General features: G+C 38.6%; 2 protein-coding genes across 2 annotated transcripts; both read right to left on the minus strand.

Annotated features, from left to right (window-relative positions):
* Nucleotides 1-2,012: 2,012 nt before the first annotated feature.
* LOC133424479 (interferon gamma 1-like) lies at nucleotides 2,013-5,551 on the minus strand. The gene is made up of 4 exons (XM_061715115.1): nucleotides 5,426-5,551; nucleotides 4,090-4,164; nucleotides 3,222-3,479; nucleotides 2,013-2,144 (listed from the first exon to the last, which is right to left on the minus strand). The coding sequence occupies exons 1-4, from the start codon at nucleotides 5,549-5,551 to the stop codon at nucleotides 2,055-2,057; spliced, it is 549 nt and encodes a 182-aa protein (XP_061571099.1). The 3' UTR covers nucleotides 2,013-2,054.
* Nucleotides 5,552-15,600: 10,049 nt separating this feature from the next.
* LOC133424590 (uncharacterized) lies at nucleotides 15,601-22,246 on the minus strand. The gene is made up of 5 exons (XM_061715274.1): nucleotides 21,995-22,246; nucleotides 20,983-21,045; nucleotides 17,413-17,553; nucleotides 17,054-17,119; nucleotides 15,601-15,897 (listed from the first exon to the last, which is right to left on the minus strand). Exons 1-5 carry the CDS (start codon nucleotides 22,244-22,246, stop codon nucleotides 15,808-15,810), a joined length of 612 nt encoding a protein of 203 aa, XP_061571258.1. The 3' UTR covers nucleotides 15,601-15,807.

The following is a 22,246-nucleotide window of genomic DNA, read 5'->3' on the forward strand; positions in this document are numbered from 1 at the left end:
AAGTTAAATGCATGGAATGAAAAAAAGAATCAAATGCAATGATAAAGATGATTAAGAACCTCTGCCGTGCAAACGTGGCTGTGGTATTGAACGATGGCCCAGCCCTGACCACGTGCAATCAGACCGGATGGTGATCCCGGTGATTAAACCGTGATCAACTGGCGAAACGGCGCTTTAAAACATGAATGACTAGCAGAAAGTGGTGACTACAAATTAATGACAACAGTCATGATGATAATGTAATCTCAGCTCTGAACACAGATTTAGCTCTGAAACACTCCCAGTTAAACTAATACACCCAGGTCTCAAAACCTCACGCCTCCTCGGGTCTCTGGGTGCCAGGGGTTCCTGCCGGGTCTTTTGGTCGGAGTCCCCAATCAAAGAGATCTCCCGCCTCTACCGCTCCTCCTCCTGACTCTGGAATCAAAAGGGGACGGTGGTGCAGCGTGAAGCAGCCGGCGCTCCCCCCCCGGTCCGGAGGCTATCACGTCGTCTCGGGTGTGCGCGGGGCCGGTCCACTTCTTCAGAGTGCGGGTGCCCGTCGGGCTGATGAGCGCGTGGCCCCGGACGGGGCGGCGGGATGCGTCTCGGTCTGCGCGGGGCAGGCTGGCCACAGGTCCTTCCAGGAGAAACTCGAGAGCAGAGAGAGAGGTTAGGAAAGAGGAACGGGTCTCACCCTGGGCCAGGGCCCGAGCTTCGAAGCGGCTCTCCCCCCCCTTTCCAGCTCCCAGGGACCGGGGACACGTGAAGTGGGAGTCGGAGCTCCGGATGAAAAGTTGAGACCGAGAGTCAATGGGAGCCGGAGCTCCGCAGGCCCGGTCCGTTGCGGGCCTTCCGCCTCCCCCCAGCCGGGGGGGAGAAGGGAGATGGGATCTTTGGCCCGGAGCCAGATGATCCAGCTGCTCAGGAAGAGAGGTTGATCGGAAGAGAGAGAAAAAGGGAGCAACCGAGGGATTTGAGTCCTCCGCGCGCTGCAGTGACGTCATCGGTGCCTCGTTTGCGATTGGATGCGCGCCGCTTGTAGGCGCCGCCCCCCCACGCAAGGCATGCTGGGGGTTGTAGTTCATGGCAAGGTGGCCATTTTAGGAGGCACATTAAAGCGGGTTTCAGGCTGGGGGGGGGTTGCTGGTATTTATAGGTTTTGGGTCTGTTCAAAGAGGCAGTACCCCCCTCTGAGGCCTGGTTTCTCGCTGTCCTGCTTTGATCTGGGCCATGCAGCGGGGGTCGTGAACGGACTATCTCGAGCCAGGCCGAGATAACCAGAAGTTAGCAGCAGGGGGTCATAAACTCTGACTTCAGGAAGAAGGGCCAAAGTCTGGCTTTACTGGTTTTCATAATCACAAAATGTTCATACATTTATAAGTCCAGAGTTCACATGGGCATATGGGCGACGCCCAACAACAGTAACTGCTTCTATGCCTCTTAATTATCGGAATCATCAAAGACTGAAACTGGAAAAGTGGAGGCTGTTTTTGCAGGCATATCTCATTCTGCTTAATTTTCTGCCCATTTTGTTATTGTTCATGCAACTTTTCAGATTACAGTTCAAACCGTAAATGTAAGTGGAAGGTTTTGTTTTTTTTTCTGACGTGACAAAATTCACTTAACAGCTTTTCAGAAATCAGATTGTGTACTGAAGCAAGGATTTTACTATAAAACTAGTAGTACATGTGAAAAGATTTGTAAAATATAAAAAAAGGTAAGAATGAAGCTTTTAGATGGTGTTTATTTCTGATTTTATTGAAATAACAAAATAAGTTACAATAAATAAATCATAAATTAATAATCGCAAAATAAATATAACTCAGTTAAGCTGAGCACTGGAATGAGAAATGGCTTAAAGTACTGTAAGATCATTAAATAATAAAATAAATATCAGTAACTGTAAAAGTGACAATGATCATGGAAACCAGACAAAGTTTAACTCAGTTATAGAGAAGAAACACAATTTAAAAAAACAACTAAGCAAATAAAAATAAAATGGATTGGGCAAATGAAAGGTTGATTGTCGTGGAATGATGATTGTCGTTCTGCAAGAAGCAGTGTGGGTGGGGTCAACGGCTACAAGAGCCAATCACAGAAGCCGTCTGGAAGACCTCCAAGAACTCAGCCATCGCCTTTTTCTGCACCATGGGGTCGTCAACCTGCAGACAACCAAGAATTGGAGTTATTATCCATTTAATGCACACATACATTACACTAAATTTCTCTTAAAATAAAGCATGATCCTATTGTGCGGAGGCTTATATTAACAGTTTAGTTTAGGTTAAAAAGCAACTTTATACCAAATCGAAACAAATTTGTTGATAAAGAAATGCATATCTTAGAACAAGAGTAACATCCCTATGCATTGAAATGTATCATTTCTGCCATGCGTGGCCTTTTTCTAAGGAAAGTTATTGATGACCATGGTATTTAGACGCTTTCAGATTGTTCACTCTTAATTCACAAAATGATCAAATCAGTTAAATCCTCATTTGCCTGGGTAGCAGTTCTAGCTGAGAGTAATTACCTGTCATTCTGACTTGAAAAGAAAACATCTGATGACAGTCATTCAACTGCATTTTCCTTCATATTCATCATATTAATTACGTAAACCTTTACCAGAACTGAAAGCTCTAAGGAATGTTCTATCCATCGCTTGGGTGTATTTTAATATTGTTGTAATATCACATCCATTATCCATCTATAATGTGAAACCAAGCCAACTATTTGCACTTATAACCCTATATAACATTCTCAGCTTGGTCACCGCTGGAAGGCTTTTGTGGTACTATGGGTTTATTCTGCTCTTGAAGTAGATTTTTGCTTGCTTAGCTTATCTATTTGTGTCAGTTTGAATTTTGACATTTTATGGTTGATTCCATTGAGCAAGTCATGATTTGCTGCCTATTTACTACAAACTATGCTGTGAATATGGGTGTTTTGTGGTGTTATATGTCAGTAAATGTTAATGCAGGGTGTGTTTCCACTTAAAGTGGGTCTCTTTAAGTTCCTCTCAACACAGCCAATGGTCTCCAGACCCCAAACCTTTTGTTTACTTAACTCTAGGACTACTTAATTCTGCAACAACAAGCAATGAATTTGTGGGCAAGAACAATATAACTGGTTTGTAAACGTATTTTTCCGGTATTGACATTTGACATGCTTGTGGTGAGTTTTACCACAAATAAACTCATCAGATATAGCTGAGCACTCTACACAACAAAAATCATCATTACCTTGATCGCCTCAAGTTTTCTGAGTTCACGGTCTTTATTGGAATTCAGGCTGTTAAGGTGGTTCTTCAGGTCCTCCATCTTTTGCTGCAGTTTCCTCAGATGTTTGGAGATATTGCTTCTCTTTACTTCAGACAGGTGGTCCAGCAGACCTGAACTCTGGGTCTTGCTGTGGTGATTGGAGTGCTCGTGCAGAATGCTGGAGAAGATGCGCTTGTAGACATCCAGAGTTGCATTCATCAGCTGAATGTCATCTCTTCTCTGTGGAGGAAAAGAAGGAAAGCCTAAAAATCAGTATGCTGAGATCAGAGTTGCTCTGTGGTTTGATCTGGTTAGAGTGGGATGAGAAAAGGGGCACTAAACAAAATGTATAAAAAGTTGCTTGAAAATACTCAGGCATCTTTAACATACTTAGATTCTTGGCAATGAATTAAGTCAATGTTTTTGTTCCTTCCTACAGTTTCCAAGCATAAAAAAATGACTATTTGCACTCTTAATAGTGTTCCTTTAAAACTGTTAATGTTTTGGCCACTGCTCAACAGGTAGAATTCTATCTATCACTAATTTGACTTAGAAAACTATTCACTAGCAAATGTTCAGTTTCAGATAATAAAACAGGGATGTGAAAGGAAACAAAATTATGAAATCAAGCTTCAAGGGTTGATTGTTTAAAATTAAAAAAAAAAAGTGCTTTAGTCTTGTGACTACAGATTGTTTTGGGAACATGGTTTTTGGTTGTTTTTTTTTTTTACTTGATGTGAACCAGAAGAAAAGCATTTCACATTTCCACATTTTTCTCATCATGCAATAAAGTAAAGGGATGTGTGTGTATATGTATGTGTATTGTGAGTCTATAGGTGTTGGTGTTTACCCAGCATGTGGTGTTGACACTCTTGATGATGAAAGTGAAGACAGGTTCACTGGCGATCTCAGGCATCTTCAGCCCCTAAAGTCACAGAACACATTTAATGACGACAACTGTTTTGTTAAAACTTTTAGTGAGCACAACACAATCATTCACTGCTAGGTCATGCCGTCCTTGCAGATGTTTGTATGGAGACAACAAAGGACAAAAACCTGTGATAACACAAGAATCCAAAAACTATATACACATATATACACATAAAGTAAAGTATTATAGTAAGGCATTAAAGCAAAACACATTGAAATGCATACAGGGGTATATCATGATCAAACATTAATGCTATTTGGACCATAAAATGATTTAACCACCTCTTGCATGGCACTTATTACACATAAGAAACAAAACTAGCTTAGTTTTGTACATGCTCCTTTTAGTTTACAATTTAACCTCTAGAATTTGAGACTGGAATAAAAGGTTGTGGCTGTCATCGATTTTTTTTTCATTAGGTAAATCTTTAGATAATAGAATCTGAAGTTATGGCAGTTAGAGATGGATCCGATCCAATATTTGTATCAGGTTGTGATTATAAACAATTCACTGATTTATATATTGGAATAACAGCAGTGATCAAGACAAAAAAAATCAATTCAGATTTTTATTTTTTATATTACAAATATTCTATTTGAAAACGGCAACAGTCCCTCTTTCTTAATCACCATCAGTTATCAGGGTGTAGATATCAGAAATCAGTTCTGAACTCAAAAGTGAATGTGCATCTAAGATCAGCTGATAGATTTAGTCAGCCTTTGAACTCTGTCCTTAAGAGGACCAAAGGTTTAAATTAGGGATAGGATGAAGAATGTTTTTACCTAGAAGATCATAAAAACTTGTCTATCACACTGATTGTCAGAACAAGTAATGACTGCCCGCATGACCTTCTGCAGGGTAGAAATCAGATCAAACCACAGGCTGAGTAATAACATTCAGGTGATTTCTACAAGTGTGAGACTGCTAGTTTTCCATTTACTTCAGAGACATGATTTGTTTAAGAGAATTTTTTTTTAATTCTGTACGTCACAGTATTGCCACAAGTTAAAATATAATGTAATGGCTTTTAACTTTGACATCTTAAAGTGTTTTTATCACTGTAAATGATGTTTATTAATTCAATCTGAATATATCTTGAGGACGTAATAGAAAATCTGTCAGTAGAAACTTCATTATATAGTGACAATGTAATATGCACGCTTAAATATAATTAAAAAAAATTCCATTGTGAAGACACGCTGCTAAAATGAAAGCTAAAAAGGACTAACCAACCAAGGCTCTAACATCAACTTACCAGCTCGTCTGCGATGGATTCCTGGGCATGTTTGATGTTCTCTGAGATGTATTGAATAGGGCCCCCAGATGCCAATACCGCTCCCAGCAAGACCAGTAGACACACTGAACCTCTGCAGGAATACATACTGGATCAGTAAATTCTGTTGTAGATGTCAAGTGAAAAGGGTCCTATTTGAGATAAGACAATGCGCTGTCTCTCTACTCACTGACGATATCTAATGACCTGTACGTGTATTTATACAGCCGCCAGTATAACCTATTCTCAGTGAGTGTGCGTGTGGTTATGCGTATGTGGTTTTTTGGGCTTTCATCAGAAGAAACAGAAACGGCAACATATGCTCAAGTGTTCTTCTAAAACTCACTGTTGCCTCTAAACCTGCACACATAGGAGAATCCCTGGTTGGGTTTCCATCCACATCCCTCCACTGAGCCCACACACATGCATTAGGTGAAGAAAATCCTTGGTCAGTGTGGTTGAATTGAAGGAAGGCCCTCACAATTGTTCAGAAAAATGTATGCAGTATTGCAACCAATGCTTAAGTAACATTTCAAGTGAAGAAAACCTCATTAATGTTCTTAGAAACTGGGCATTCTTTTTGTGTCATGTATGTTCTCTTTTCAAGCTTTTGTGCAAGTACATTGTTTGCATGTGCAGCTTTTTTCACTTTTACATTTTTGTGTGAATTATCTTAAAATTTTCCAAGACCAACCAATCATGTCCCTCTCATATTTGCAACCTTAACATGCTTAAACCCTAATACTTTTGACATTTGATACATTTTTATTGATGTTATTGATGTTTATTGATGTTAGTTAGTCAATTCTCAATTAGTTAATTTTAAAGTAAAAACAAGAGAAAAGAGACAAGAGACTCTGTTGAGAGACTCAACCGAAGGACTATCATTCTCCCATAATACCAAGCTCTCACTGCTCCTCACCAACACAACAACCTTCAGTGCCTGACGTGCAAAATGGCTAACGCAAACAAAAAGCCATTTGTGCTCAAGGGTAGAGAAATATAGATAAGTGAGAGTTTGAACATTTAGAAGGTGCTAGTGATCAGGAAATGCAGGTAGATTTAAGTAAGAGAGCAGATTTTGTCTGCAGTGAGGCTCAAAAGTAAAACGGTTTATTTACAGGACTGGGCAGAATCTGACTGGGTGCAGGAGATGGATGGTCACCAAGAGCACATAGGTTGTTTCTACCAGAAAGAGATCCAGTTTGTATGAGCCTAATAATGGATGGTGATACATCAATAAGTTGGAAATGGACAAAAATAACTTGAATTCCAGAGGCTTTTCCAAGCGGTATCACCAGGTACATCCAGGGTCAGGTGGGGTTGGCAGATTGAGAGCGGGCAGGTGTGCAGGCAAAGTACCAAGCTGTAAAACTACTGTGATTTGGCAGAGAACAACATCAAGCTCCAGCCTCGCATGTCTGAATCTTGATGACCTGATATGATGCAGGTGAGCACAGAAACATTGGCCAAACAAATAACTTGCCATTTGATGGTAGCAGTTTTATTTAAGGAATCCTTTCAATGTAAGCAGTTATCTCCTGGAATGTTTCAGTCTGAAGGCCTCATCCAGAGTCCTGTTTCTGTTCCTCCAAACACTGTGCAGACCTTTTTGATGATTGCAGTGCACTGCTGTCCACAGTCTGTGTTGATTTTGACCGTGTGAGTATTGTTGGTGATTTTGACATCCATGTGGACAACCCTCAGGACAAAGGGACTACAGACCTGAGTGATTTTGGGATGACTCAGCATGTAACAGAGGCCACGCACAATAGGGGGCACAATCTACTCTTATTGATCTCTAAGGGTCTAAGCATTTCAAAGGTTACTGTATCAGATGTGGGCTTGTCTGATCATTCCTGTGTTATCTAAAATATTAAACATGCAGTTGGTACTAGGGTTGCCACCTTTCAGAAATAGAAATAAGGGACGCCCTGATTTCAGCAGCGCAGGAGCCAAAAAAAAAGCCCCAAAACTTCTAAACTGAATAAAAATGTGTTTATTTTATGTGAAAAAACTAAATGCTTTGATTTAAAGTTTAAAGTGCTTTAATAGCATTGAACTTGCATGACTGTACAGACAGCCGACCATACTAGCAACTGAAATAGCCTCCTATGCTACGTATGTCCACATCAGCCCAGATGTAGAATATAGCCTACAGGTGAAGAATATGGTGTAAAAGTTAATTTATTTCAATAATTCAACTAGAATATGGTGTAAAAGTTAATTTATTTCAATAATTCAACTAGAATATGGTGTAAAAGTTAACTTATTTCAATAATTCAACTAGAATATGGTGTAAAAGTTAATTTATTTCAATAATTCAACTAGAATATGGTGTAAAAGTTAACTTATTTCAATAATTCAACTAGAATATGGTGTAAAAGTTAATTTATTTCAATAATTCAACTAGAATATGGTGTAAAAGTTAACTTATTTCAATAATTCAACTAGAATATGGTGTAAAAGTTAACTTATTTCAATAACTCAACTAGAATATGGTGTAAAAGTTAACTTATTTCAATAATTCAACTAGAATATGGTGTAAAAGTTAACTTATTTCAATAATTCAACTAGAATATGGTGTAAAGGTTCATTTATTTCAATAATTCAACTAGAATATGGTGTAAAAGTTAACTTATTTCAATAATTCAACTAGAATATGGTGTAAAAGTTAATGAAAATACGGTACAAATCGTGTCCCGTATTAGTTCAATACGGGACGCAACATGTTTTTCTCAAATAAAGGACAATTCCGTATTTTACGGGACGGGTGGCAACCCTAGTTGGTACATCAACAGCAGGATGAGGATATGTACTGTATCCACCGAAAACCGGTTCAAACACCATGACACAGTTTCATCCCCTTAACAGTAAAGATCAGGTTTTTATTTTGTGTGACTACTGGCCTTTCATTGGCTGTAGGGTCAGAGCGAGTAGGGAAAGACAAGCAGGAAAGGGTCACAGACCATGACTCAGACTTGGACCGCCTGTGCAAAAACTGAATGCTCTGTATATGGGTCACTAAAATGGCACTCTCCACCACAAACTTGTAGAAGATCTGCAACGGTTTGTTGCAAACATTGAAGGAAATTAGCTTCCGAGAGAATTTCAGTCTGCTCTGCTGCCACTTGTATAAAGGACCAATAATGAAACAATGAGTTCTGAATCATTACTCATCATTTGCTACTGCTTTCACGGAGTCGCTCTGCCCACTTCACGGTGGTAACACGTTACATTGTGTCATAAAACAGTCATCTCCGTACAACAGGGTATTAAAAGGGGAAATGTTCAGCTCGGCTGGTGGATGCGTATATAGGTCAGAGACGCTGCTTTGGACTGAAAGTGGGTGAACCTTAACAGCATAGTGCAGCACAGCCAGGAGAAATTTAATTATTTGATTTCATTATTTTTATTTTTTTAAACATAGTGTAGGAGAAGATGCTGTCAGTATTCTTCATATTGTTACAGTCCTTTCAACAGGAGCGTAATCCTGTGTGTGTGTGTGTGTGTGTGTGTGTGTGTGTGTGTGTGTGTGTGTGTGTGTGTGTGTGTGTGTGTGTGTGTGTGTGTGTGTGTGTGTGTGTGTGTGTGTGCGTGCGCGCGTGTGCGCGCGCGCGGGTGGGTATGTATATGTGAGGCGCCTTGGTCCTCCACTCGTTACCTGTATTAATGGCACCTGTTTTAACTGGTTATCAGTATAAAAGACACCTGTCCACAACCTCAAATAGTCACACTCCAAACTCCACTATGGCCAAGACCAAAGAGCTGTCAAAGGACGTGAGAAACTAAATTGTAGACCTGCAAAGGGACCAGGACGACTGATCTGTGTAAGGGAAAGAATGAATGAGGCCATGTATAGTGACATTTTAAGTGAAATCAGCAGGGCATTGAAGATGAAACGTGGCTGGGTCTTTCAGCATGACAATAATCCCAAAAACAGCGCCCGGGCAATGAAGGATTGGCTTCCTAAGAAACATTTCAAGGTCCTGGAGTGGCCTACCCAGTCTCCAGATCTGATTGAAAGTCCATGTTGCCCAGTGACAGCCCCAAAACATCACTGCTCTAGAGGAGATCTGCATGGAGGAATGGGCCCAAATACCAGCAACAGTGTGTGAAAATCTTGTGAAGACTTACTGTACAGAAAACATTCGACCTCTGTCATTGCCAACAAAGGGTATATAACAAAGTATTGAGATTAACTTTTGTTATTGACCAAAAACTTATTTTCCACTATAATTTGCAAATAAATTATAATAATATAATAATATAATAATCCATCTTTTGTTTCCTCCCATGACGATGCACCTGAGCAATGTCCCCTTTTGCCTGAAGTAGCTAAACAGCCACACAGCATTATATTATTTAGATTAGACCCCGTTATTATCCCTAGATGATGAACAGGCGTTGAACATGTGCTGGGCAAACGTCACTTTGTTGGAAGGAATGCAATCATCATGGTTGGTACGGGTATCACTGCCGTAGTGGAAAAATCATCCGTCGAGGTAAAGTGTTGCTGCTGAGAGTAGAAATGTCACTGCAACAGAAAGATGCAGGATCATGCATCATCCGTGCAGGTGGAAATGCCACCACAAGGCGTACTGCGAAACCTGAATCATCGCTGTGGTAACAAATGCAGTGTCAGGGTTTTCCTGGTAAATTTCAATCTAATTTGATCCAACTCGGAATTTATATAGTGGAAGTGAAAAAATAAGAATCCAAATTTGAGTTTGCTTATACCTACTGAGTTGATCATTTGAATTTTTTCCCATCTTTACAAGTGTAGTTTAGTTACTGTAGCAACAACCACAAAACATGGACATGCTCAGCTTTCTCTGGTAGTACGTTTCATTGAAGGGCATGACACATTGTTACCAAGAAGTTGGTTTGGAAAAACTGCCTGTTAAGTGCAAATGCACAATAAAAAGTATCTGCCACAAAAATAATGCAACATCGTCTAATACTAAATTATTTAATGTTATTATGCAACTCCTTTGATTCTCAGCTGTTACACAGATGCTTGTAAAACTGTTACCAAATATAATCCTTATAATCCTTAGAAACTGTTTTTTTTTCTGTGCACAAAAATAACTATAATAAACCCTGTCTGATCTGAACCACACTAAAAGTGATTTTACTTGGTATTTAAATAAATGTTATACAGTTAGTTTTTTCAGTTTACGCTTTTAAAAAGTACTAGATTAGGGTTAAGGCTGAGTTATGGTTCTGTGTCAAAACGACGCCGTGCCTACGCCGTCGCTGACGCGTACCTCCTAAAAATTGTAACTACGCGTCAAGGCGACGCAGACCAAACGCAGACCGAGAGGGCTGTGATTGGTTCGCTTGGTAGCAACGCATTTCCGGTTTCCGGTTTGAAGCAGTCTTGAACTTTCAGTGCTCTTTTCTTCGTGTATGTGATTTTTTTTTTTTTTTTTTTTTTTTTTGCACAATAGTTGTTTTATCTCTTTCATTCACTGTGACCGGAAAAGTCGGATAAACCATTCAGGAAAAGATCGCGACCTAGCGGTCACGGGGGGTACTACACCACGGCGAAATGGAGTGACGGAGAAGTCCGAAGGGTTCACGACGGCGTCACGGCGTAGGCACGCCGTCGATTTGACGCAGAACCATAACTCAGCCTTTAGTTTCCCTTAACATCTGCTGATTGTGGGGGGCACAGGGCAGCCGCCTCACAGCTAGAAGGTCCTGGGTGCTGAAGTGCGTGTTAGTTCCCCCATGACTTCAGCGGCCACATCTGGGTGGGGTTGGCGAAAGGGCCTTTCTGTGTGGAGTTTGCATGTTCTCCCCGTGTTCCCTTGGGTAGCTAATGTGAGCTACCCTCACAAAAACATGCACACAGTCCTGGGCTACACATGCCCCCTCTGGCCAACCGGGGAACCAGATGGGGTGGGGAGGATCTGGCCGGAATAACGTGATCCTTCCATGCGCTACGTCCGGCCAGAGAATCCTAACCCTGCCTGGTGAAAAGATGCGGCCTGCTCACTCCTCAGGTTAAGGAGGAGACCTGAGCTCAGTGCAGGGCCTCCCGGGGTTGGTAGTGGGAGCAATGTCCATGAAGAAAAATGGGGAAAGAAATCGGGATAATAATATTATTAAAAAAAACACAAAACATCTGCTTTATTGTGGGGGCAGCAACTAACGCAGAGAGACCCAGACCTTCCTGTGCCCAATGACCTACTCCTTGTCCTCCGGAGGGCACCAAGGCCGTCCCTGACTCTCTCTCCAGCATGTCCTGATTCTGTCTCAGGGCTTCTCTCCCAGTTGGACATTTTTGAAACTCCTCCCTCGAGCATTTAGGTGCCATCCTAACCAGCTTCCCAAACCACCTCGTGGGTTCCTCTCCATTCAGGGGAGCAAGAACAATAAAAACTGAAGTGAACATGGTTACAGATAACATATTAACTCACTTAAATACATTTTTAAAACATTCATGAAGGAATAAGAAATATGGGCAAAATGGGAAGAAAGATGTCTCCATAAAACTCAAACGGAATGTTTGAAATAAGTGTAGCTGCTAAAGTTGCTAATTTTATTGTCACTGGAGACAGAATAAAGCAGACAATCCGCTGCAGTTCTCTCCAGGAAATCTACATCACATTTAAACTATGCATGTGTTAAACTTATGCCATTGTTACAGGATGCATCAAATGTATCAGCATTTGACACACACACACACACACACACACACACACACACACACACACACACACACACACACACACACACACACACACACACACACATACAGGCATGCATGCATATGCACAAAGACACACACACACACACACACACACACACACACACACACACACACACACACACACACACACACACACACACACACACACACACACACACACACTTTTGGCTTTCAAATTAGACATTAAATAACTGGAATTAACCAATCATCTTCAACATTTAAATTAAACATTAGTGGGTGTATTGCTGTATTTCCTAGAAAACTTTTTTTTTTTTTCCCTCAGGTCAACCGTCTCTAAAACACACACACGCATCAATACACACACCACATCCTCTTCTCTTCTGTGTGGTAAAAGGTTAAATTTCCAGCCAAGTTTGTTGTAAGAACAGTGTTAAATGAAACTGATGCTGCAGTCTTGGTGATCTGTGGAGTTATCCAATGCTACACAAACTGACATGTGCAACTGATGTGGTGGTGAAAACAATCAAGCAATACTTGGTAGCTTAAAATGCTGCTTCAGTATTTTAGTCTTTTTTACTATAGATAACTACACATTGTGTTCTTGTTAATTTTGTTCTGGTAATGAATGATCGCAGTGGTAATACTGTCTTTGCTATTCCAGTTGAAGCATTTTAAAAGTTCAAATCCAACACTGTTAATCAAATAAATAAATGCCTGATTAAATATGACTATAAAAAATGTCTTGAAATGAATAACATACATATAGAAATGTATAGGAGTGCACTATATTCTGCACAGTTGATACCAATAATTCCATAATTTCCTCATCTGAATCCTTCCTGAACATGCTTTGTAAACAGCAATGGCGTTGCCATCATCCACTGCCACTAATAAAAATAACTAGACTAGTCTGTTCATTCTGATTTGCAGTTGGGAGTCATTTCCAGTCAGGCGACTTGGGGCCATGCTCGGGTCCTGCCACTAAACTGCAGTAGATGCTGTAATGAGGGCAAAATAGGCTGTTTTTAAAAAGCTGCTACATCCCAGCGAGCAATTTCCCCCGAACTAATGAAAAGGATGTTATTTTCCTTTTAATCAACCAATTATTCAATGGTTTGATGGATATTGTGAGTCCCTAAACATATATATATATTTACGATTCTATTGCAGGTTACTTTTTTGTTCATTTGTTTTAGAAGACTTGTAATACCACATTATTATGTATGGGTATTTTTTGTGGTAATGTCAAAGATATTCCCTAACGTTATTTGTTCTGTTTAAAATAAGATAGTGTGGTCATCAAATCAGTTTTTTTTTTTTTTTTGTAGGTTTTCATGCACATTACACTTAATAACCACTTGACCTTTTCATTGATGTATGACGGTAGCATGTACTCTATGTGGAAAAATAAAGATAATGCCAGCAAGTCAAAGTGAAAATAAGAACTGGAGATGACAGAGAGGTTCTGGGGATAGGGGTGGAGTCAAAAACTAGTCAGGGATGTAGTTTATTTTAAGCCCCAATACAGCTGCTAAAGTCACGTCATCAGAAATGACATCCCACAGTTCACAAAAGTGGTGTATCCATCTACCTCACTTTACCCTCTGTGTGCTCAGTACCATGTCTAATTGAGAGAGAAATACAATTGATGTACAGAATACGAGTGGCTCCTGCTGTGAAACACTGAGTGGTTTTCAAGACTGTATAAGGGAAAATCACTTTGTTTCTGGGTGAGATTGTAATATTTCAGGGTGCAGACTTCTCCTTTTAATGGACTGTAACTGATGCAACTATTCTCCGATTTGTGGACTGCTGTTTTGCAGAGTTTGGCGCTTGACTGACACCATTTTGGCCTTTTTTAGGAGCTGATACTGAGCAGATTTGGTCAAGAAGTTGGAGCCCAGATGGGTTTTTTTTCTCTGTTTGAAAACAGATTATTGATCTTATTTGTCCTTTTGTCCATTTGTCCTTTTCAATTAATGTGTAACATCAGCAGAAACGTTTAAAAGTGGTAGAGGGAGGTTCAGAAAGCTCACTTACTGATGTCATACTGATGTCGTAGTAAAGGTATTTCTTGTAGTTTAGGCACATAGTTTAATCACTATTAAAAGGCTTGTTAAAAATGATAAATATGATTCTTCAATGCAAGACTAATGAAACTGAATAGATAAACAAAAATACCTAAAACGATCATGTATAATGCAGTTGTTATTTTTTACTTTTAAAAGTCCATGCAGGAATACTTTGACCATAACACAGAAAGCTAAATAAGCAGATGTATCAAAGATTTTGTTGATGCATCGCTGCAGTTGTGGGGGCGGAGCTACGGGGGATGCAGATCTGTTGCCTAAACGTCTTTGTAGGAGTTTCCAAGTACAGGAGGAGATCATGACTCAGCTTTATGTTCGTTTCTTGAATTCCTCCACTTCAAAATCCAGACACTCGTAAGATCAATTTTCCACTCATTTAGTTTGTCACCCCTTTCCGTTTAAATGGCAGGTATGTTTCTTTTTTTTTTCGGGGTGGGGCATGAAAAAAAACATCGTTTTTCATGACAATGAAAAAAATTGACTCTGCTGTTTTCAGTGTAATCAATGTGAAGCAGACGATAGACACACACTAACAGACTTTGTATCCTTCCACCTCAATTGGGCATTCAAATGACACTCATTTGGCTTTGATCAACTGTAAGTCACATTGTGATCATGGGAAAGATGAAAATACTCTGAATAAACTGAGACATAGCTTTTCATTTGGTATCGGGAAAAAAAAGTCCAGTACTGATAATCCTACCTGTAGATGGGGGCCTAACAGAGGGCTGCATGCAAAAAAGCAACCAAAAAACTCCTGCATTAGACTGAGATTCACTGTTTTGCTAAGTTGTAGTTCGAGGCCTGGTATAATTCACCTCTATTAGTATTTACTAATAGTGTACACAAAACATGCAGATAATGTCCTGTTTTCTAAATATTTTTCATCTTGTAGTGTCAAGCGATGACCAGCAGAGGGAGACCAAACACAAACGCAGCAGTCGAGATGAAAATAGGTCTAGTTTATTTCACTCAGAATGTGTCAAATTTATACATAAATATTCAATATATTAAACTTTCAACTCCTTTCAGCTCTCAAGAATATAAATTAAAACTCAAATATAATAAATATTTTCTAAAAAATAACTTAATTTGTAAATAAAGCTACATTGATACACATTTTAAAAAAAAATTCTGACTTTACCAACAAAGCAGCTGCTTGCATATCTGATTATTTGTACTAATATTTTTCATGTTTCACCTGTTTTGAATTCAAGGCTTCACATTTTAGATACATTTTTCAGCTGATGAAAGTAAAAACAGGAGCTTTTTGTTTTTTTCCATTGCAGTGAAACATTAAAGTACTTTTTATGCAGCCAAAATCATATTTCAAGTCAGTTAAGCACATAATTTCTACAATTAAATAAAAAATAAAACTCTGATGATAATGAGGGTGATGATGGAGATAATAGGGATAATACTGAACATGACGATGATAGAGCTGCCGATAAAGACTTTTATCTTGCCGCTGCTGGTGTTAGTAGACTTGATGAAAATCCTTATGATGATGATAACATTTATGATGAAGACTCTTAAGCTGCTGTCGCTGGTGTTTGGTGGAGGTGAAGGAAATCCTTGATGATGATCATGATCTATTGAATATGGTTTCCTGCCAGCTCATCCATCCATCTGATAATGAAGATGAATTCTCCCACAGCCTTTAGTGCTCCTTTGTTTTTCTTCTAGAGAGCAACAAAAAGTGTTTTGTTTTTTTCATTTTAGATTACAAGAAAAATACGTTTTCATAAAGTATATAAAAATGGCTTTATTGTTTTTATTTTTTGATTCGAAATGACACAATGGACTAATCTTTTCCTTCAAAAGATGTTTTTCTGAGATGTTAGTTGTTCCTGAAGTTACCTAGACACTGCTCATCAACTTTCTGCTTATAATGTTCAAAGGAAGAAGGAGCCAGACATGACTTGTTTGTGAACACCACGATGAAAACTATAACTGAAATGAAACTAAAACTATGGCTGCACTTGTTAAACTGAAATAATTAGAGAAACTGAAAAATGAAATAAACGTAAAACCTGTTAAATTCAAAACTATTTTAACTCTGGTCACAAGCGCCACAAATCGCCTCATCTACAATAATCCAGAGGTTAAACATCCAGCTGCTGACCAATGCAAGCTGCACCACTTTACTAACCGTCCAGCAACGTATGAACTTGCAGGAAAAAACTAACATCCAACTCTTACTGTAAATCTTAATTAGGGATGCACAATATCTATTAGACAAATGATCAGTCTGATAAATAAGTTAAAGCCAATAAAGCGCTGGGATCAGTTAATAGAAATGAATGAAACTACTTGCTGTTGGACATTGAACGTGATCAACAACAATTACGCTGAACGATGTGTTTCAAATACATGATAGATGTCAGTGACGTAGCAGAGGCTGCAGGCCTAGAGGAGACTGTCTTACTCTCCACTGTTGAAAAGACCTACACGGTGCATGTTTATGATTGCCCCTACATTTCAGACCGCTTTATGTCATCCGTTCAGTATGGTACAGCATGCATTCATCGTATAGTAAAGGAATGGAGCCTGCAGAAGGATGTGTGGTAGGTAGCACTTATATTTAACTGATATCCAAGGCTGCATGACATAACTTAATGTGCTTGTATTATTGTCACTTCAATTTAAAAGAAAACAAAAATTCCATGTAACTCTGGAAACTGCATATACATTTTCAAGCAATTTCAATGTTTTTTTTATACACTGGATGCTGTAATTGATGGTCCTTTTAGAATAAATAATAATTTGTAGTAAACTGAAAAGTGTTTTTAATTTGTGAATAGAATTAAATTGTTTGTACAGCGTGTTCATGTTTACCTTTTTAATTTTCCTCTCCATTGCCTTGATGCTTTCCAAATGTTTTGAAGGCTCTGGGGAAGTAACCTAAAACGCAAAGAACACAACAATAATTACATTTAGGATTTTTGTGTGTGTGTGTGTGTGTGTGTGTGTGTGTGTGTGTGTGTGTGTGTGTGTGTGTGTGTGTGTGTGTGTGTGTGTGTGTGTGTGTGTGTGTGTGTGTGTGCACGTGTGTGTGTGTGTGTGTGTGTGTGTGCACGTGTGTGTGTGTGTGTGTGTGTGTGTGTGTGTGTGTGTGTGTGTGTGTGTGTGCACGTGTGTGTGTGTGTGTGTGTGTGTGTGTGTGTGTGTGTGTGTGTTTATAGTTGTGTACTCACACACTCCTCCAGTGTTTGCTGCAGTCGGTAGAGAAGGTCGTCATAATGGAGGGGGAAGAGCTTCTTGACCTCTCCTCTTTTGAACACACTCCTCTGGTAGACGTCAATCAGCTCCTTCATCTCCACCCAGCCAACTGCATTCTGAGAAAACAACAGCATATTTACTCACAACTGTCCAAACGGATCATGGAGATAAATGGAGGATTTTTTCCTTGATGTCACAACGTCCATACTATGTTCGTGAGATGAAATGACTGAATGACTGAATCAATCTAGCTGATGAGCGATTTTTCAGCTTGATTGGCCTCAACCCAAGATCAACCAGTCAGACTTCTTTCTTAATCCCAATATAAATGCACATGGAGATAATTGCTTAACTGACAATAAGTATTCCACACACTGCTGGCGATGTGCCCACTTTAACCTTGTTAGCACCAGGTTTTTTTTTGTTTTTGTTTTCCAGACCAACTATGCCCCGCTCAAAAACAATAAGCCAGTTGTATCAAATTAGAAAAATGGTGAACAGTGAACTGGAAAGTCTTAAAGATCCATACATTTAGCACATCTTGTACGCTGCAGTTTTTTTTTTTTCTTCCCTTGTTTGCATATATATTAATGGTTAATACCAAGTTTGGTAAAAAATTTAAAATAATTAAAAAAAAAAAAAAATATATATATATATATATATATATATATATATATATATATATATATATATATATATATATATATATATATATATATATAATAGAGAAATGGTTGATATATATAGACATATCCATAATATATTTGACTGCTCGTACATATAAGAAGTCATGCAATACATGCAGTTTGGACACACTTCTCCATTTGTTTGAACAAGAAGTTGTGTGTGTATGGAAGTTAAAAACTGGTATTTCCAGTGTGAATCTCAGTCTGTCAAACTTCACGCACCCAATGGCTTTGTTTGTCGTAATGGAACATGAGTTAATGTATTGGTATTGGTGTATATTTGTATGTATATTATCTGTGGTGCGTGCGTGCGTGCGTGCGTGCGTGCGTGCGTGCGTGCGTGCGTGCGTGCGTGCGTGCGTGCGTGCGTGCGTGCGTATATATATTATAATATATGTATGTGTGTGTGTGTGTATATATATATATATATATATATATTTTTTTTTTTATACATATATATATATATACAGTATATATATTATAATATGTGTGTGTGTGTATGTATGTATGTATGTATGTATGTATGTATGTATGTATGTATGTATGTATGTATGTATGTGTGTGTGTATATAATAATAATAATAATAAAACTTTATTTGTATAGCACATTTCATACAAGAATTGTAGCTCAAAGTGCTTTACATCAATAATAAGGCAAACAGCAAGTGCAGTTTAAATAAAGAGAAAGGTATAAAATAACAATCAACATCATATCAGATCCTAGCGTTCTAATAGGTTACTTAGTTACCATAATCTCATTACAAACACACATTAAAAACATTAATCAGCATCATATCAGATCCTAGTGTTCTAATAGGTTACCTGAATTAACATAATCTCATTACGGAGTATAAATAGTGACAGTTAAAAAATGTAAAGTTTAAAAATATAAAAGTTTACAAAACATTAAACAGTAGTGCGTACAGTGCAGAGTAAGTTAAAAGTGCAAGTCGGTGCAGTAAGAACTGGAACAAGTATTTAGGGTATTTAATGATGAAGGTGGGTCAAGGTGGTGATGAAGGTGATGATCAATCAAATGCTTTGGTGTACAGATATGTTTTAAGCTGCCTTTTGAATATCTCTAAGGTGTTTGCTTCCCTGATATTTGAGGGTAGTGCATTCCACAGCTTTGGGGCATAGTTAAAAAAGGCTGCATCACCAATCTTTTTATGTCTACTTCTGCTGATCTCTAATAGACCTGCATCAGATGATCGGAGTGTTCTAGCTGGTGTGTAGTTTGTTAGGGAGTTTGCAATGTAGCTTGGTCCTTGTCCATTTAGGGCTTTGTATGTGAGAAGGAGGGCCTTAAAATCAATCCTAAAAGTCACAGGTAGCCAATGTAGAGTAGCTAAGATTGGACTAATGTGTTCTCGCCTCTTGGTTTTGGTTAATAGTCTAGCTGCAGAGTTTTGAATAAGTTGGAGTCTTTCAGTGGTTTTCTTAGGAAGACCAGTGAAGAGTGCATTGCAGTAGTCCAGTCGGCTAGATATGAACGCATGAATTAGCTTCTCAGCATCATTTTGATTTATGAATGGACGAACCTTTGCTATGTTTCTGAGGTGGAAAAAAGCTGTTTTGGTCACTTTGTTTATGTGTGAGTTGAAATTCAAGTCTGAGTCAAGGATGACGCCAAGACTAGTTACCTCAGGTTTAATCCAGGAAGTTAAGCTTATATATATATATATATATATATATATATATATATATATATATATATATATATATATATATATATATATATATATATATATAATATGTACACAGCCCCCCTCCCCTGACACTTAAATACACTCAAAGACTTACATGAATCCCAAACACACGCGAACTGCACACACATATCGCACATTAAATTTAGTCAATGGTCAACAGAATGCTCCTTTCTGGCTCTTCTGTTTATTAATACCTGGTTGTCTTATGTCTTCTTTTTCTCCAACACACAACCCATTATACATTAATACACACACTCCAACACATCACACACCAAACTGTGTCCATCACTGTCTTGTCTTTTCTTTTCTACTTTTTCACCTTTCACCTTCGGTTATCTTAGTCATCTTTGGCCGAATTCTTAAAATTCTCTTTCATGTTTTTTACTTTCGCTCAAAGGACCAATTAAATATGGTAGACTGTTAACTGGGCTGGTGAAGGAAACACACTCGCACACACCCGTGACACACACGCACACAAAAAAACCCCTCCGTTACAAGATTAAATCAACCATTAATATATATGCAGACGGGGGGCGGGGATTAATGCCTGGAACAAGATCCCAAATTTCCCCAAAATTGTAGTAAAGACATTGTGGATCTAGGCCAAGAACAAAATGGAGAATGGGGGACAATTGAGGTGGACACACTGAGACTAGCCTTCAGATTACATTAAAGTATTGTTCAATTCAGTCGAATGAAGAAGCTATAGAAGCAACAACAGGTGCTTTATAAACAAGCGTTGAGCATGAGTGAGGCACAAATAGATCACCAATTTAGTTGAGGAAACTCAGCTAAAATACTTCCTCCTTGGAATCCACATTGTACAGTATGCTCCACTGGGCAGGTGTCATCTCTGAACTATTTGGAAATGCTGTGAATCACTGTTTTGACATGTTAATGTTTTCTGTGGAAAAAATGTCTGATCTGATCTGATCTGATCTGATCTGAGAACGTGCCGTTGTGATTGTGTTGAGTTTATGGGTTCAGGGTTTACGATTCAGGCCTGGTGACGGATCGGAGGTTGTGGTTGAGGTAAACCGAGCACCATCCTGACTGAGAGCTGGAACCTCGGGGAAAGATTCACCTCTATTAATGCCCTCCGGACTCAAAGATCTACAAATTAGTTCAAGCAAAGGTTGATTTTACTGACCTTTGAGCACTTGGTGCAGAACTTGGGCAGTAGTCTCTGTCCCGTGGTGATGCTTTCATTTCTCTGCAGATAAAAACAGAAACCAGGCTTATATTACTGGCTTCATTTTAAATTATTAAATACATATACAAGGCATTATTATTCATGTATGTATATTTTTTCAATTGATTTTTATGTAAATGTCAAACAAGCCACTTGTGCAAGTGAACTAGTTGTTAAAGGTTTGGAAGTTAAAAATATTAACAAACATTCCGTTAAAAAATTCCCACCAACATGTAAATTGTACTATTGCAAGAAAAAGTGACAACTAAAATCAATCTTAATCATTCATTTTTAAATGATTTTGGAACTGTTATTAACTATAACATTGCTGATAAATAGTTGATCATTTAGTTTATATAAGCAAAACAACAAGTAAAATATGATGACTAATAAACAAATCAATAAGTGTTACTCATTGGTACTACATTGACTTTAAACTCAAAAGCAAATGTAATAACCATAAATATTTTATCAGTAAATTGACATCGGATAGATGGATAAATAGTTTTATTGAGATGTTACATTTATTGCAGTGTGGACTATTTTTCCATTGGCTAATCAATACAAATTATTAATCTTTTTTTGGAGTTACAAAAAAGTATTGATTATTAACAAGGAAAATTAAAACATCCTGCTGTCTTTTTAATAGTCACTGTCAATTGGGATATTGATTGATAATCAATATCTTTCTGAAATTAACTGACACAAACTGCTCAGATCATACCCAAGTGGAATGACAAATAAGTTAAACTTTGATTTGACAAAAAACTGAGCTTTTTAATTAATAAATAAAATAATGTTCAAGATATTAACATTGACTTAATCATTTATTAACAATAACAATCAGTGTGGTCAGGACATTGGTTAGTAAACTGAAATATTGATTAGTTGTTAAATGACAAACCTATTTATATTTTGATTTTTAAATGGGCATCATTATAAAACCATTCTGACAGATAATTGATCTTACCGGGAGTTTATTGGTCAGAAGTTTAGTCCGGCTCCACAGTTCTCGAATCAGCTCTGCGTGTATCTCCTGCCGGCAGGTGAGGGCCGGTTTAGGTGCTGCCGGTTTAGATGCTGCCGGTGCAGATGCTGCCGGTGCAGATGCTGCCGTGGCGATGGCGCCAGTGATGAGAGTGATGAGCAAAGTAAGAGCAGACATCCTGATAATGATGAGAGGCCTCTTCAACTGTAGCAGGTCCACCACCCTGTGCTCCAT

This window comes from Cololabis saira, chromosome 23, assembly GCF_033807715.1.
Source record: "Cololabis saira isolate AMF1-May2022 chromosome 23, fColSai1.1, whole genome shotgun sequence".
Taxonomy (NCBI): Eukaryota; Metazoa; Chordata; class Actinopteri; order Beloniformes; family Belonidae; genus Cololabis; species Cololabis saira.